Raw genomic sequence first — 19,583 nt, 5'->3', positions numbered from 1 at the left:
GTGGTTGCACTTTGTAGATATTTATTGATCTCCGGATTTTTTTGTATAAAAATAATTGAAACTCAAAATTTTTTCTTTTTAAATGGTAATTAACTTCATATTTTTTGTAGTTTTCCATTGACATATGTTTAACAATAAATATTAAGTTCAGCATTTATAATAATATACTTTTGCTAGTGAATTGAAGCTTATAATTTTGTTATCATAAAAAGTTATGTTCCTTTATATATTCAGAATAGATTTAAGAAGTTGATGTATATTCCTAAACAAAAATCACACAAAATATATAAGGAACAGAAATATATACTGAATCAAATTGAACAATTGATATGGAATCTTCAACTTAATCATTTTCAGTTTTAATAATAACTTTTAAGAATTGTTTCAGCATATATAAAATGGCAATAACACTTGGATGATAATGCTCAAGGGTCACTATAACATAAACTTGTATAATTAATTTTTCATAAATGTTTTATTAGGTCTGAAGAATTCAGGAGTCAACGTGCTGAGGCATTATCTAAGAAGTATGATCTAACCAAATGGAAGTATGCTGAACTTAGAGATACCATTAACACTTCTTGTGGTAAGCTGAACTATTCAATACTTATGGACCAATTTCCATTTTTTTCCCCATTATGTGTTATGATGTTTTGGTCTGTGAGTCGTCCGTCTTTCCAGCTTCAACCCCAAGGGTGACTGGGGAATAGAAATATGGTCCCTTGGTCTTCTCCCGACCATCAGTAAAACGCTTGCCGAAGTGGGGCGTCCGTTTGGCTGTGAGGGATGTATTTTAAAAGTTTGCAGTCACGTCCAGTCAGAATGGGGACGTTAAATCCGATGTCTTGTGTAAAGAGATTGCCACGCTCTTTGCACGTTAAGAACCCTTGCAACAACTCTTTGAGGGTCCATAGGTGGCCTGTGGCAAGTCAAAATTTCTGTCCCTATCCAACCTGTCCAATTTACCCTCATTTTCCAGTGGCAGTCTAAATTTCCCTGACCATCATCCAAAATGGCCTCTGTTATGAAAAGACCTACCTATTGTATTTATTGTTAACTTGTTCTCGTCCTGAATATGCATGAAATATTTGCCACTGGACATTAAGCAACCAGCAATCAATCAATCTTTCCAGCTTCAGGTTAATGTTTTTGGTCAAGTTAGTTTTTGATGAAGTTATAGTCTAAACAACTTGAAACTTGGTACACAAGTTCACTATGAGATGATCTTTCTAATTTTAATGCCAAATTAGAGTTTTGACCCCAGTTTCACAGTCCACCTAACATAGACAAAGATAGTGGGAGTGTTTTACGAATGAGTTATGTTAGTTGCCACAATGTCAATCAAAGTCCTTACTGAATGGTCAAAAGAGTTAATTCGCTGTACAACTAGGCTTTCAAAACTGAGGTTGTGAGTTGGAAATTGCATGTGGCAGTTGTGCTCAACTTCCATCTTCATTAGCTATATATATAGCTAGGATTAACATTATGTGGTTCTCAATGGCACTTCGGATTCCTTCACCAAAAAGAACTGACTGCTACAATATAGAAAAAGTGCTGAAAGTGGTGTAAAACACAAACAATCAATCAATCACTGAGGTCAATCAGCATATTGAACTATCAACTCTTTATACCGATTTGTTATAGAATTATGACATTGAAATATGCAAGAAAATGCACAAAAAAGAAAGACTAAAGTCATCTTTACTATTATTTAGAACCAAATATATACCGTTTAAGATTTTAGATTTATTTTAAAATCCATAGATCAATTGTTTTTCCACAAATCATGAAATTTGAAACCATCAATTAAGGTGGTTTCTTTATTACTTGAAACCTTTAACATACTAGCTCCTCAGTGAAGCCTTGTAATTAAAAGACAAGATTTTTATCAAATTTTTCTTGCAATTGGTCAATTTGATTTAAAATTTCTGTAATAAAAAATGTGTTGCTTTGAATTGACCCCAAAATAGGTTTGTCTTGTTCCTCTCTACACTTTTATACTTTTTTCTAGAATAACAACCCCTTTTAAAAAATCCTGTATCTGCACGTAGAACCTTTTTTTTTTACATTTTATCACTACCGTTAGATCTGGTGTATTTGTTTCATACTTTGCTTTGTGGATTGTAATTTGTTGATATTGGCTGTAGAAAAATGTCAATAGATTAGTATAGCCTTAAGCAAAGTTTATATTTTTTTTAAATAGATGATTTATATGATTGACATTGATTTATTATAGACATTGAGTTACTCGATGCTTGCAGAGAAGAATTCCATCGTCGTCTTAAAGTCTATCATTCATGGAAACAGAAAAATAAGAAGAAATCTGAAGGCCAGACCGATGAGAGAGCACCTAATGAGGTGTTACAACATGGTCAGTATTGAATATTCATAGATAACATATAGCAAGTTAATGTGGCAGGTGTAAAATTTGGCGACTTTCATTGAATAAGATATATGAAATATTTTGTCAGATTTAAAACTTTTATCAATACCTTTGCATGGGCCATTTTAAATTGGCAGAATTTATTTTGGCGATTTTGTTACTATCCGTGAAAAGAAGCAAAAATTTGCATCCCGCAAAAATAACCCGCTATAAGGTATAAGAATCAAAAGAACAGTATGTTGTCAGAGATCAAAACATTCTTTTCATGATAATATATTTTTAATCTCATGTTAAGTTTCTGTAGCTGTAACATCCTAAATTCATGTCAAAGCTTGTCAATATCAATAAATCCTCCAATTAACCTAATGGATGCACAGTTTTAGCATGCCACCTTAATACTTGACATAAAAGATGTGGATGATGATCATGATGATCAACATTCTTATGTTGTACTGTTATACCACTGTTGGGATCCAGCTAACATGTTTAACCCCGTCACATTATTTATGTATGTGTCTGTCCCAAGTCAGGAGCCTGTAAATCAGTGGTTGTCGTTTGTTTATGTGTTGCATATTTGTTTTTTGTTCATTTTTGTCGAGCCTGCAACTTTTGTTGCAGAAAGCTGGACATAGGGATAGTGATCCGGCGGCGGCGGCTACGGCGGCGGTGTTAGCTCACTTCATAAAAGCTTTATATTTTAGAAGGTGGAAGACCTGGATGCTTCATACTTTGTATATAGATGCTTCATGTTACGAAGTTTCCGCCAGTCACATGTCCAATGTCCTTGACCTCATTTTCATGGTTCAGTGACCACTTGAAAAAAAAGTTCAAATTTTTTGTAATGTTGAATTCTCTCTTATTATAAGTAATAGGATAACTATATTTGATATGTGCGTACCTTGCAAGGTCCTTGTGTCTGTCAGACAGTTTTCACTTGACCTCGACCTCATTTCATGGATCAGTGAACAAGGTTAAGTTTTGGTGGTCAAGTCCATATCTCAGATACTATAAGCAATAGGGCTAGTATATTCGGTGTATGGAAGGACTGTAAGGTGTACATGTCCAACTGGCAGGTGTCATCTGACCTTGACCTCATTTTCATGGTTCAGTGGTTATAGTTAAATTTTTGTGTTTTGATCTGTTTTTCTCATACCATATGCAATAGGTCTACTATATTTGTTGTATGGAATGATTGTTAAGTGTACATGTCTAGCGGGCAGATGTCATGTGACCTTGACCTCATTTTCATGGTTCAGTGGTCCAAGTTAAGTTTTTGAGTTTTGGTCTTTTTATCTAATGCTATATGCCATAGGTCAACTATATTTGGTTTATGGAAATATTTTATGATCTTTATGTCAGTCAGGCAGGTTTTATTTAACCGTGACCTCATTTTCACGGTTCATTGCACAGTGTTAAGTTTTTGTGTTTTGGTCTATTTTTCTTAAACTATAAGTAATGTGTCAACTATATATGTTGTATAGAAGCATTGTTAGCTGTACCTGTCTGCCTGGCATGGTTCATCTGACCTGGACCTCTTTTTCAAGGTTCATTGGTCTTTGTTTAGTTATCTTGGTTAATGTTAAGTTTATGTGACAGTTGTAATAAAGCTTAGCTTTATACTTAGGACTATCAACATAATATCAATGATTAGTATAGAAGGCGAGACATTTCAGCGTGTGCACTCTTGTTTATATATATATAAGGCCGTAAGTTTTCTCGTTTGAATTGTTTTACATCGTCATATCGGGGCCTTTTATATCTGACTATGTGGTATGGCTTTGCTCATTGTTGAAGGCCGTACAATGACCTATAGTTGTTAATGTCTGTGTCATTTTGGTCTCTTGTGGACAGTTGTCTCATTGGCAATCATACCACATCTTCTTTTTTATATAGAAGCAATAATTGAACTAATGCTATTTTCACTTTACAGCTGATGAACCCGCAGTAGCTACCAAAGCTCAAGCACCTAAAGCTAACACTCCAGCACAACGATTCTTCAAGATACCATTTGCACGACCAGCGGATGAATTCCGTGGAGAAGCACAGAAGAAACATGGCATGTGGTATGCACATTTTGATGGAGAATGGATTGCAAGACAAATGGAAATTTATCCCGAGAAGTCACCAATGCTTATGGTTGCAGGTATTTAATTGGGTTATCCCTCAAAATGTGGTTATTGAATTCTGCTGTCAAACTAAGAATTAATGCTACTGACATAATTAGTTGACAAGACCCTTTGTGTTGGCATGCACTTTGTTGGTTAAAAAAGTTATTTTAAATACCTTGCCTGTAACAAAGAAAGAGTACAATTGAGAATGGAAATGGGGCATGTGTCAAAGAGACAACAACCTGCAAAAAGAGTAGAAAACCGCCAAAGGCCAACAATGGGTCTTTTATACAGCAAGAAAATCCCGCACCAAGAGGCACCAAGAGGCGTGATTCAGCTGAGACATGCTACTATCTTTGTTATATAGAAACACTGCAATGTATACATGTCTATCACAAAGAATTTATCCGACCATGACTTCATTTCATGGTTCATTTTTCATGATTAGGTCAGTTTCTCCAAAACTATCTGCAAAAGGTCAACTATAGTTGGTGGGAAGAATGATTTAACCCTTTCTCCATGGATTTTTTTTTTACATACTAGATTCGCATAGGATTTTTTCAATAAAAAAAAATCATCAGGTTTAAAGTATTGATGCATTGTGAAAACAAATATTTGATCAATGAAATTCAATTCAGATATTCTCATGAATATCCTTTTCATATTGGATACTATTTTTTCTAAGTCTGATCCAGACATTTCGTAGTCAGAGCATTTCAACTGAGGTACTACACAGGCGTCAAAAGACGTCATTATGGAGTAAAGGGGTTTGCGTCAAAAGGCGTCATTATGGAGGAAAGGGTTAAAAGATGTTTATCTGACCTTGACCTTATTTTAAGTGTTGATCACTGAACTGTTAAATGAAGTCAAAGTCTGGTGAATCCTATCTGAATAACATGAATACCTTGCAATGATTCTAAATGTTTATACCAGATATATATATATACAGTCCTCCTATTACTAAAATAACTGAGTACACATGCTGATATATCTCAGTTCTTTTACTGATAATGAATAAATTGTATGAAAAATAGAAATGTTGTGCCTGTATTACCCTTTTCAGTTCTTTGTAAAATTCCATATCACTGCTGTGTCAGCTGTCATACATGTGTTACCATATCAATTGTTCATTTCAGGTGTAGACGACTTACAAATGTGTGAGTTGAAGCTAGAAGAGACTGGACTGACCCGTAAGAAAGGTGCAGAAATCCTAGGCAAAGACTTTGAAGGTGAATGGGGGCAATATGGAGGAAGAGAGTACATGCAGAAACATGCTAAAAGAGTGTCCTCTAAATTTCTACAGAAAAGACTTGGAATCAACTGATGATGGCAAATTTTAGGTCACATAATTATATATTTGTTGAGATACTTTTTTGCTTTTAATTTATATTGTGATATTTATCGAATGTTTGCTTGTAAGATAGAAACCTTTAAACTGAAAACCTTTCGTAGAGAAACTTTAACAACCTGTTCTATTTTTATATAGTTTTATAAGAAATTGTACATGTCAAAATGGTTAGGATGGTTAGTTTTGTATGAATTTTACATGAGATGCTGAAAACTGTTTGAAATGTACTTTAAGCAAAATTAGACTAGAAACATGCTAAAATATTACTTTTTTATAGTGAAATTAGCCAGTCAAATGATATTGGAAGAAATCTAGGATTTTGCAGAATTACTCAAGTTATGCAAAACATATTGCTCTTTTGGTATCTGAAAAGTTAAATCGTGATGGGTTTGAAAGCATTTAATTAGTACTGATGTTTTTTTATTAATTCAATGGACATCAGTATTCTCAAAACAAAAGTTCAAAAGTTCAAAAGCTTAAATGATGAATGTAAAGCAGATTGTTGCTTTTATTGTTGAAATGACTTGTTAAATTATATCTGTTTTGTGGTGAGATTGATTGTTACATATTTTTGTATATTGTTCATATATATTTTTAAACATTTCTACAAAGAATTATTTGTTTCATTTCCGTAAATTCATTTCAATGGGTTTTAGGTCTTTGGGAGATATTTTTGAATTACAAAGTAGTAAATGGTTGTTGAAAGCGTTAGTTATAGTTTGGGAATACATATGGTCATTAGGTGTTTCATTGGCATGTTTGGTAGATACCTAACATCATAATATTACATCTAGTTATAGCAAAAAATATATTGCTTTTTTTTGTAATAAAATAAAATCAATAAATGATCAAATTTTGTTCACCATTTTTTTTTGGCATTTAAAAAATATTCAAGATGTAAAATTAGATGCTTTAGACCTGAGTAAAATGCTTTATTTATCTTGGCTGTCAAGTACATTTAAGAATTAACAATTAGTGAAAGTAAGAATTGAATTAATCAAGTTAACATATAATTTACAATTCTAGTGTTGTATGTAAGGTTGAATTTCATTGGTCAGCTTCATAAGAACTGAAACTATAGATTAAATTCAAATTTTGAGTGTTGTGAGTATGCTGACAAAATATTTCTATAAATATTATTTTTTTAAATTCAGATATTAAAATATATCTTCTTGAAAATTTATTGTATCCTTCAAAATTGCAGAGGAGCTAAATATAAAGTTCTCACATTAATCTGTCTTTCATTCACAAACCAAACTTAACATTTTATTCAGATTTTCAGCAAATTAACTAAGTTTTTCACATTAATAAATTCATACAAATTGATCTTTTTACTCTTATAGTATGTGACAATTCTGTTTGGTTGTATGTATGATAATGCTTTGTATGTCTGGATTTTAAGTTTGTATCATTAATGTTAATTTTAAATGAAAATAGGAGACAATCATTCAGTTTAAAAAAAAGAAGGAAGAGATATGAAGTTGTGTAGCATTTGTAGTCCAGATTTAGCAGGGGAAAAATATATTGATTACATCAAGCAACTTATAATTGATAGATTAACATGAATCAAAATAAACAAGTTTAAAATCAAGTACAAAATGAAATTGTTACTGATTAAACTTAATAAAGTACTGTAGACCAACTAAGTTTTGTGAGTAACTTATATTATTTTAAAAAAATAATTTTAAACTAAACCGCTGGGAATTTGTGAAAAGAAAATTAGAAAATCACAAAAAAAAAAAACATGCATCTACTGTATGAATAACTTAGTATTGTGTTTTTTTGTATATGGTTAAATGAAACAACTTTCCAGATTTTGTTGTACATACTCAAAGACCAGTAATTTATTACAAGTTAGTGTAAAAGAGAGTTGTGATTGTTTTTGTTTCTTCCAAGTGTGGTACTGAATTGAGTACTAGATATTTTTTGTCGTTTACATACATATATAATTAACCAAATGTAATTTAAAAAGACCAAACCCTGAATGTTGTTTACAATTTCTTGCTATATTCTTACTTGTTTTTGACATATATACATATATAAATATACATATGGGGACCAAAAGGCCTTGATGGCATTCTTGTGATTATTGCCAAGGAGTTTGAATTGTTTCAGATGATGATGATAGCATTCAAAATGGTTTTAAAAAAAAGTTAATATATAAGAGTTTTCTCCCCTTATTTTTTTTTATTATATTAGAGAAGTGCTTCAAAATTAAGGTTGTGGGACCTTCTATAATCAGCTGTCTCAAAAAAGCTTTTCATATTTTAATTGTATACAAAAATAAAGTAAAGGTATTTTACATAAGCGCAAAATTTTAATTATATATAGAATATTTTACATCATGTTTTATCAAATTTTGACCTGACGTGTATATGGATGAAATAAAATTTAGGATAATTGTTGAAAATATATTCTAACTAGTTAATTAAATGTGTTTTACATCTAAGAAATCCAAGGTTGTGGCTGGCCACAGAAAATTTTGATAATTTCAAATTTACATATTGTCATTTAATTGGTTACAAAAATGTGTATGGTAAATTTGACCTCACTTATTAATTTCTGTTTTTCATTTATCGTTTATTTCTGTGAATTTATGTTTTTGTTGGTTGTGTATAAAGAGATGTTGTTTGTCAGACATAAATGTACAGGTTCATTCTTGATACATGTATTGTGCAAATGGGGGCCAAAATGTTATTTTATTTCTTGTCAAACAGGGACATGTTACATTTTTGAAAATTTTTATGCCACATTTTTTTTTTCAATTTCTTCAAGTCACAGTTTTTATAGTTCCCAGTAATTATTTTGTTAAATGTTAGTATGTGTTTTGGAGAATGCATATTCAAATAAAAAATCAATAACAAAAAAGTAAAAATTGTGAAATTACTAGAAATTTTGTATATTTGTTTTACCAGCATTTCTTACATGATTTGTGCTAGATTTTGTGATAATTCTGTGACATTTGTAGATGTAGTAAATTTATTGTTTTGTTCTTCTGTTTTGAGATGTGTATGTTTGGTAAGATTAAGAAATTAAAAGAACAAAATGTTATTTACTTCAGTTATATTTAATACCACAAACACCAGAAGGTTACATGGATATAGATTCAATGAGGTTGAAAAATTGACTTCCAATTGTATTTTTGTCCATCTGACGAGTTAAGCCTTTTCAACTGATTTTGATAGTTTGTTCTTATGTTTACTGTTATACCACTGTCCTAGCTTAGGGAAGGGTTCGGATCCCGCTAACATGTTTAACCCCACCACATTATGTATGTATGTGCCTGTCCCAAGTCAGGACCCTGTAATTTAGTGATATTCGTTTGTTTATGTGTTACATATTTGTTTTTCGTTCATTTTTTTGTACATAAATAAGGCTGTTAGTTTTCTCGTTTCAATTGTTTTACATTGTCATTTTGGGGCCTTTTATAGCAGTTGACATGCGGTATGGGCTTTGCTCATTGTTTAAGGCCGTACGTTGACCTATAGTTGTTAATTTCTGTGTCATTTTGGTCTCTTGTGGACGGATGTTTCATTGGCTATCACACCACATCTTCTTTTTTTTTTATATTGCAAGTGAATAATACATCAGCAATGTTTTTGAGCTTATTTTAACAAAATTGGACCAAACTGACTGCTTATGGAAATATTACAAATATTAGCTTTTATTAATTAATTGATTTGAAACAAATATAATCATAGTTTAATTTTTGTCTAAAGCTATAAACGCACCTTTAATATGACATGGATTGCTGCAAAAAAAGTAAAGTCTAGGAACAATTGAAAGACACTATTAGTACTACAATTTTTCAATTAGAATTCTACACATGTCTAACATTTTGGATATCTTAGCTGATGCCAAGCCAGAGCTGTAATCGACCATCGACCTTTGTTCTGGATTCTGGCAGGTACCATTAGACCCTGCTACAAAATACAAAAGTGCACTAATCACACAAAAAGGTTCAACTGACTAGTATTTGGTATGATGAATTCACCAATGACATTCCCGTGTTTAATGACCGAAGTACTTAAAAATCTAATTTTCAAAATTACGTTAGTCTACATTAATGATGTTATGATTTTTATCAAAGTACTTTGAGGAACTTTTCTGAATTTACGAAGTGTCACCTTCAACTTAAGAACGTCAAAATGTAAGAAAGAAGTTAAATATCTAGGACATATTATTTCGAAAAATGGAATTAAAATGAACACAATGGATTATCTTACAGTTGTATCCTTGAAGTTACAAACTCCATCTTCATAGACAACCTTGAAAGTCTTAAATAATTTTGTATACCATCAACTTGAGCTAAACCTTTTTCTGTAATATGCCATCTTAGCTCAGAGCCACGCAAAGATCTTCCATCATAAGTAGGTGATTGCTCAACTGCATTCTACATCTGACTCAATACATATCCCTTTGAATATTCAGATGCATCTTATGATAGTAAAAACAGTTTATATTAAATATGGTACAGTCAGGATTATACCTCGTAAACATTATCTCCCAATTACACTATCAATTTTCACAATCGTAAAAATGGAGTCCATTGATAAAGTAGAGATGACGCGCTGTCAAATATCTCTTCAAAAACTTTTTCTTTGAACTTCTTTTAGTGAAAAATATTATCAGGTTTGGTGGCTACATTCCTTTCATGTGACGTATTAATAGAAATAAATATTTTGCGCATTCGCGAAAATGTAACAAAATTAACACAAAAGTCATAAACATTTAAACTATTTACTATTTACGTAGTGTTTTTGGACTTTTAATGGTATTATGAATTGGTTTGATATAACATTTTTCAAGGTTATGAAACAAATGTGTTTATCAATTTGCGCATTCGCAAACTATTTAAAGACATACACAGCAATTTACCTAAACTACCCGGGCACACTGATGTGAAATTAAAATCGTTGTTCATCGAACAAACGAAGATTTGAATTTCGTAAACATATGTTGGTCGTCATTTCATTCCTCTAGAATATATGCTCTTCTGTTCAAGTAAGTGTATCTTCTATGATTCCACTGTTTGAATATACGACCATGCAGTTGAATTGATCAAGCGTTCGATAGATAAGGTGAAAAAAGTGATTAACTTTCAAAATACCGTCCAGACATCAATTATAGCTGGTGATCAACCACTTTAGGTATTGGCTAAGAAAATTCAATGGGAATGGCTAGATTTGTACGGAGAAGATAAGTTTATCGTTATGTATGGTGGATTGTACATCGAAATGGCTACCATAAAATCTTGCACCGATAAGTATTTGTAAAGGCTGGACCGAGAAAAAGGCAAGCTGCTGGCATTAGACGGAAAGTTGTTCTGGTAGAACTCCAATGGTTTGGAGTAGTTTTCTCTGTGATAATGACATCAAAACGGAATGGTTCAAGTTTACTGCCGACATAGTTGCTTCTTTACAGACTTAAAAACATGTTTATGTTACTCAAGATGAAAAGATTATTTGCAATTTTAATACAAATACTTCCCAGCTATCCCGTTGTAACCATGAAGAGGCAAATACACGCATGTTTGTCCGTGATAAGCCTGTTGCTGAAAATGGTTGATAAAGGTGATTTTAAGTAGTACTGCACATGACACAGATGTAGTAGTATTAGGGATTGCAGCACTGGCAGTATAAGGTGTGGACAAATTGTGGATAGGTTTTTGAAGGAATAAAGACTTTAGATTGCTTTATGTATATGATATATCCTCATGTATCTACTATTCTTTCCTTCCATGCATTCTATAGATGTGACACTGTGCCAGCATTTATTGGAATAGTGGAAAGGTCAGCTAGGAAGACATTGGAAGTATTTCCAGATGTAACGGATTTCCCCCCACTTTTTTTGGTACACAAACAGGGACACCATAGAAACATTTGCTTGCATCAACATTTACTGTTTGCGAGGCATGATTTGAATCATTTGCCAGGATGCAGTGTCCTTATGGTGCTATTCCGCCTAGCAGAGGTTGTCTTCCAGAGCGCATCAAGGTGGGCTCAACCGGATTTATGAATTCGACAAGTATACATACCAAGTCGTGAACACTGGGTTTGAATGACAGAAAAAAAAACTATACAGTTGGAAATCAAAATGGACTGTTTTGGAGGCTTTTGCACCCTCGTTTCAGGACTTTTGAAATGCGAATGCAAGAAATCTAAGGGCGTGGTAACTATAAACGCTACTGTTCTGACCTTCCTTGTACGGGTTTGTGCATTGGTAACTGCAAAAAAATGTTATCACCACACAAATAGCCCTGTACTAAGTACTTCTTTCCTCAAAGATAGAAAAAAAAATCTGGATAAGGAAATTAGGGACTGCAATGCCATATGGTTGCAATGATAATATCAAAGGAGTAGGAAATTTGTCAAGTCCTGCCTGCAGTGATGTTAATGTAATGAGTTTATTTAATACTACCTTACGACAACAACGTAGTCATGGGAAAAACATTACCATCGTCCTAATGTAAAAACGTCTTCCAAATCTAGATCACCCTCTGGGATCTTTGATGACCTTCTTTCACATTTCATCATCCACTAGGGTTACATTACATAAGAACTATTCTCTTTTCACTGCCAGTTAATTTTCTAAAACGTTTGAGAGATTATGCACTTGACAAAGGAGGCACCAATACATTTTCTGCAATATACAGACTAGTCAGTATTATTTGTGATGTAGCTCTTTTCCGTCTTTTCAAACCAGTAAGATCGGAACCTTAACATGAGGAAAAGAGGAAATTCCTTCCTATTGATTTTGCCAATAGAGGAATTGATGCAATCAATATCTGCAACGTTCTACATCACAAGGAGGTAACATCTAAAATTCCTATTTATTTTTAAAATCAGTCTGTTCCTATTGTATCCTACAGTTACACCAAAACCATTGCAAATATGGTACCTTTGATAACTATTAACTATAAACCAGCATTGCAGGACCTTGACTTAGAACAATACCTAAAAAACCCTCCTACATGTGACTGTTCCCACTCGCCTTATGATTACAGCCCCTCTGGTCATGTTATAACTGGGGATCGAAACATAATTCAACATGAAAATCTCTGAAAGGTGATTTCTCATGGTCCTAAGTTTAGAAAAAAACCAACACATTAATTGGAACCATAACTTCAAAATAATTATGGATTCCATTGAGTACTACACCAGAGCATGGGCTAAGCGAAAAGAAGTTAAACTGGACACTTTGTCAGAATGTGTTAAAACTATCAGGTCTCTGATAAAACGTCGCATTCACAAGTTGAAAAACTGTGAGAACGATCGACATGATAAGTATGTTGATGTTCCTGCGGACAAGGCTTCAAATAATATTGTCTTTGTATGTAAATCGTATTACTACGAATGTCTTGTAAAAGAATTGGGTCTCAGGTAATCCCACATACAAAGACATATCATTTGTCAAGGATGAGATTTTAGCAAATCATAAGTCCTTCATGGCTTCAATAAACATTACATTGAACACTAAATCGGAGGACTTACCTTGTTTGTATTGGATACCAAAGCTTCATTCCGTACAGACAACGGTATATTGCTGGCTCATCTTCATGTTCCACTTAAGAATTGTCCATTAGATTGACTAAAATTCTGTCCGCAGTGAAAGAGGGTCTTCGGAAATACTGTAAAACTGTTTTCTCGCGTAGTGGTATTAACCATATGTGGATTCTAAAAAATTCTACATAACTTCTATACAATTTTAAATCTCGGTCTTTTTTTCTGAAATTAGTTCTATCAAAACTTTTGATTTTTCAACCCTGTATACATTTGTGTACCACCATTCCCCATGTGAAACTGAAAAATCACCTAAAAGAAATAATCCACAATGTCTTTCAACATAAAAATAGTAGCATACGCTATAAATATATTACTTCATAAGGCTTATTTCGTTAATAGTGACAAACAAAAAGGTAAAACATGTTACACAGAAGAACAAGTGGTCAGTATAATGGAGTTTCTTATCGACAACATATTTGTTGAGTTTGGAGGTAGACTTTTCCAATAAATTGTCGGCATTCCTATGCAATTCATCGGGTTTCCATTGTACTAAGATGACCAAAACGACGAATGTCACATGCTTACTCTACCGGAGCATATGATATCATCCCAAGTTTTTGGTGGTATTCGTGTTGCACCGGCATTAGTATTCCATTTTGTGTTTTGTGAACTGTTGTTTGCATGTTTGTTGATCTTTTTTTTTTTTAATCATAACATTGCCAGTTTATTTCCGGCTTATGATTATGATTGTCCTTTTGACATCTTTCGGCTCTCTTTTACACATACATCAAAGCAAAGTCTAAGTAAATAGTTATCAAAAGTACCAGGATTATAGTTTTATACGCCAGACGCGCGTTTCGTCTACATAAGACTCATCAGTGACGCTCAGATCAAAATAGTTAAAAGCCAAATAAATACAAAGTTGAAAACACGTATATATGATGCATAAAATCTGAAATCATACACCTTCATCTAACTTTAAAAGCCCATATTAGAAACATATTTAAACAATTCGAATATACTAACTCCAAACTTTTTTTAACCTTTCTAATGAAGATCATCATTTCTTTTGTAATTCGCATGAATGAAATATTATGTACTTAATCTATTTAATCAAGTTGATATTGAGGATGACTTTCATTTAATTTTAAAATCCATTATATGACAATTTAAGAACATTTTATTATAAGGTATTACTATACGAATGCATCTGTTCAGTTATCATCAACATAGACTTGCATATTTTGGGAAAATATTTAAAGTACACCACAAATATAAAATGTTCATGCTATTCCTAAAATAATTATAATTTCATGAATGTGTAGGCTTGCTCCGATTGTATTTCAAATATTCTTTCACAAAATGCATGAATAATAAAATTAACGGTACCAATTTTCTTGAACAAGATGCGCATTTCGACAATACATGTCTCTTCAGTGATTTCTTTTATAGTTATTAGCTGTATTACATCTTGATTAAAATAAACTAAAACGAACTATAAATAATGTATGACATGTAAGTAAAATTATTCTGAAATAGTAAAGGATGTCTAAAGTAGAAGCTTTTAATCACAAAATGATAAATCTCTTGACTTGAATTACCACAATACATTACTATATTCACGCTAATTAGAAAGCATCATTCACATTTTAAAGTTAAAATAACACAAAACAAATATAATAAAGTGCCACTAGCCGTTCTCAGGTCCAGCAACTATTTGATAATTAGATATGTAGGAAATCAGATATGTCTTACATATAGTACTAAGGCTAACAAACATAATTGAATAATCATGATAAAAACAACTTGTTCACATTAAAAAAGAAAAAGTCAGTGCAACGTTTTGAAATTTATGCATTCAGTTTCAAATATTTTTTGTAAAAATATGTCTACAAAAATTTTATGATACCTCGTAGCGTGTAAAGGTAAGCTCTACTCTTTTCAGCATTTGTAACGGTCATGTCCGCCATCTGAACCTCTGCTGGAAGGTTTCTTAACGGACATCCTAAATGTAAACATTGGACTGCAATTGTGTGAAAATCGTTCAGTTTGCATATGATCGACCAATAAGGAGGATGCACAAATATGTCCGGTTTCTCGTACATTACGGTTTGAATATGATCGCGTATTTCAAGTTCATTCGCTCCGAATGCCTTTGCAACTCCTTTACCGTATTGTGTGATTTTATTGTTTATAAGAAAGTGTATTTTTGGGAGAATAAGACCTTCTAATCTAGCCCTGTACCAAAATTCGTATTCCCTTAAGTGTGCGTACTTCATTTGTCGTTCATTATCTTTTTCAACGCCATACAGCAAGTATAACATGGACTTAACGGCTGTTCTCGAAAATTCATCAGCATTAAAAGGCACAATAAGCCTGTTGGCTGCAAGAATTGCTAGTTCGGTGTAAACCGAAAAACTCGGGTTAGTGTCAATGAAGAAAGTGTAGTTACGTCTTCGAGATTCGGATGCTACGACTCCGGTGACAAATTCCTTCATAAATTCTGTTACAGCTTTCCATGGTCCTCCTGTAGCAGGTAGTAATAACCTCTCTCCCTCTAGACGCATAGCTATCACTTCCAAGTAATGGTCACCACATAGTAGATACATATTACTAGGTATATACTTGTTATATTCAGCAGGGTGAACGAGAAAATCTTGATATGGTATGCCTCTTTTATCTATCTGAGCCATTAGATATCCACACACTGTCTTATCATATGGAAATAACTTTTTACGAGTATCACTGCAATGTACTTTGGAATTAGCCATTTCCCTTACCACTTCATCTCCCTGTTTACCTTTGCCAATTTCGTTAACACTGGTGGACAGTAGAGCAGACGAAGCGTTTGCCTGAGGGCACATATCCAATACAACAATTTCCTCATTTGGATGGCTTAATGCATATTCAGTTGACAGATGAAACGTAAGGGTTGTCTTCCCTGATCCTCCTTTATTGTTCCAAACTGTAAGGAAATAAAATAAGGAAATGTAATAATGTTATGAAGTACTAGTAAACGTTTTGGTCTCGACTTCGAGAAATATGATACTCAATTAAGGTTAACATATGTTTGTACAGGCTTTTATTGGTATTTATAGTTGCTTGGTTGTAGTCATTTACATAACAAGATGATAATGTTAATTCACTGACTGGATATAAACAAATCGTATTTTTTGCACTTTGTTATTTTATTTACAAATATATGAATAAAAGGAGCACTGCTACGAGATAAATAAAAAAAAAATGTAACGTACGTTTTTGTTCAATCATAATTATTCGCTTTTATAGCAACCAATATGGTTCATTTTTGTCAAAATAAGCTATGAAAAATTGTACATTTAACATGTTAAACTTAATTGTGACAAGCAATATTTTAATAAATTGTGTGACAAAGTGCTTGTCAATTTCTTCAGTGCTAAAGATAGAAAGATAAACTTCTATCTAGGTTAATGTCATTGTTATTGTGTTTATATATAATATATATATGTTACCTATGATCAAAGGAATAAAACAATGTTTGTTTTACATCTTTATTAAAACATGCCTTTTTCAAATTATCTTTCACGCGTTAAATGTTTTCAAGATTGGCACCATACCCTTTTGAAATCCTAGCTGGAACACTGGCATGCAATGTGCCATAGTAAGTGTCAATTAAAAAATACGATGCTGGCCTTCCAAAACCCCATGTTTTACTTTCTACAAATTCGCTCTAGTTCAACAGTCAATTAGTTGAATTTTATTTTAAGATTTCAGCCATTTTACAAAATGACTAGGTATTTTTACAGTGCTGTACAACTTTGTACTTTTTTTTCGCTTTCGATCTTTAATATCTGGGCGTCACTGGTGAGTCTTGTGTTGATTAGGCGCGTTTTTGGCGTATTAAATTTTAAACCTGATGCTTTTTGTTATTCATTAATCATGCATGTGTTTCTTTTTCTAATACGTTTTCCTATTTATTTGTATTGCAGTCCTGTAATATTATGTTGTCATTTCTATGTTATATTTAACATTGCCATTAAAGTGCGAGGTTTTGCATGCCACAAAACCAGCTTCAAACCACCATATTTTCCTTTAAAAATGTCCTGTACCAAGTCAGGAATATGGCCATTATTATATTATAGTTCGTTTCTGTGTGTGTTACAATTTAACGTTGCGTCGTTTGTTTTCTCTTATTTTTGAGTGTAAAGTGACATTGCGATAAGACGTGTCACGGTACTTGTCTATCCCAAATTCATGTATTTGGTTTTGATGTTATATTTGTTATTTTCGTGGGATTTTGTCTGATGCTTGGTCCGTTTCTGTGTGTGTTAGTTACATTGTAGTGTTGTGTCGTTGTTCTCCTCTTATATTTATGCGTTTCCCTCAGTTTTAGTTTGTTATCCCGATTTTGTTTTTTGTCCATGGATTTATGAGTTTGAACAGCGGTATACTACTGTTGCCTTTATTTAGTCATTTGATGTAATGCCTGACATTTTATAAATAACCTGAAAATTCAGTCATATCATAAAATGCGTTTAACGTGTAGGTGGTGTTGTCTCTTTATTCCAATAGCATCAGTTCGAATCCCGGCGAGGGAAGAACAAAAATTTGCTTCCGAAAAAACTTTTGCTGATATTAAGGGTAGTTATGAATATATAAAATGTGTTTTCAACCGTGTGATTCACCATCAATGGTGATCAAATGGATTGATCTGTCGTAGAGTTGTCACTTGTTTAGACGTGCTTTTCAAAGTAATTATTTCTGTGACTGTATCTTATAATCCTTAACGATAGATATTTAGCAAATCTGCAATCTTTTATATCTACAATCCTAATATGTATCATGTACTGTGTTATAACTCATGCTTGCGGTATTGTCTCTTATTCGAATTCCGATGAGGGAAAAACAATTTTTACTTCTGCAAATTTGCAGACTTAACATTATTGTGCTGATATTTAGATCAGTTATAAATATAAAATGTGTTTTCAGCCGTATATCACCTTCACTGGTGATCCAGGTCTCATCAGATGACAAAATCAAAAGCTCAAACACAGCAAACGAAGGATAACACGTCATATTCTTGACATCGGTACAGGCATTTCCCTGAGTAGAATATGGGGGTTTTACAGTTAGCTAAACGTTTCACTTATAAGACAGTTGAATACAATACCATAATATACAACGATGTGTGAACAAAACAAACACACATAACAGGTACAAATGTCAAAAAAGGCGGATGTAGTAGTCAACATTGTGTTATTATCTTAATTAACATGAAAACAAACAACCATGTATCAAAGAAGCACAGAGAAGCATATAGACAGAGCACATTAAAATATAAAAATCAATTGCATGCAAATTGGTTAACTCTGACTCTAACACATAGATTCTTTCCGGCCATTTGTTTTGGTGTTTACACGTATTATATAATTACATCAACGCAAAAACAGACCAAACAACCTATAGTTGTTAATTTCTGTGTCATTTTGGTCTCTTGTTGAGAGTTGTCTCATTGGAAATCATACCAAATCTTCTTTTTTATATTACAGCGATGTCCACTCAATGAATTGAAGCAACTATTTTTTAAATCATCGTACACTTCATGTATTTCTTACAAATTGTTATATTCGACGGCATATTGAATTTGAGTTTTATTGGTTCTTTAACAGAATACTTACAGAAATGGCCCAGATTCATTTCTTTTAAATCTTCGTTAGTGGATATATTTTTTTAATCTTCACCAAAAGACATTCACGACATTCTAGAGATGTACAGATTAGACCAATGAAACACGCCCTAAATATTCATCCATTGTTCATAACTGTGACATGTTTGAATAATGCTATACAAACTTTTTACAAAACGTTACAAAACTTTAAATTTTTCGAAAACAAAAGGATTTTCTTAACCCAGGCATAGATTACCTAACCGTATTTGGCACAACTTTTTGGAATTTTGGATCCTCAATGCTCTTCAACTTTGTATTTGTTTTGCTTCATAAATATTTTGATATGAGCGTCACTGATAAGTCTTGTGTATACGAAACGCGCGTCTGGCGAACTAAATTATAATCCTAGTACCTTTGATAACAATTAACACCACTGGTCGATCCCACTGCTGGTGGACGTTTCGTCCCCGAGAGTATCACCCGCCCAGTAGTCAGAACTTCGGTGTTGATATGAATATCAATAATGTGGTCATTTTTATAAATTTCCTGTTTACAAAACTTTAAATTTTTCGAAAAACTACGGATTATCTTA

General features: G+C 32.7%; 1 protein-coding gene across 10 annotated transcripts in view; it reads left to right on the top strand.

The window, feature by feature from the left end:
* Positions 1 to 8,890, top strand: part of LOC139491298 (unconventional myosin-VI-like) — a 45,502-nt gene extending 36,612 nt beyond the window's left edge. For all 10 annotated transcript variants that reach the window (XM_071278913.1, XM_071278908.1, XM_071278911.1 and 7 more), the window contains 4 exons: positions 483 to 586; positions 2,237 to 2,371; positions 4,314 to 4,526; positions 5,628 to 8,890. In XM_071278913.1, the coding sequence (XP_071135014.1) occupies positions 483 to 586; positions 2,237 to 2,371; positions 4,314 to 4,526; positions 5,628 to 5,815 (640 nt within the window). In that variant the 3' untranslated portion in view covers positions 5,816 to 8,890. The remainder of the gene's footprint in view (positions 1 to 482; positions 587 to 2,236; positions 2,372 to 4,313; positions 4,527 to 5,627) is intronic.
* The last annotated feature ends 10,693 nt before the right edge of the window (positions 8,891 to 19,583 follow it).

Source organism: Mytilus edulis, chromosome 10 (genome assembly GCF_963676685.1).
Source record: "Mytilus edulis chromosome 10, xbMytEdul2.2, whole genome shotgun sequence".
NCBI lineage: Eukaryota > Metazoa > Mollusca > Bivalvia > Mytilida > Mytilidae > Mytilus > Mytilus edulis.
Note: the sequence above shows the minus strand (reverse complement) of the source record. Positions and strands in the feature narration are given on the sequence as shown.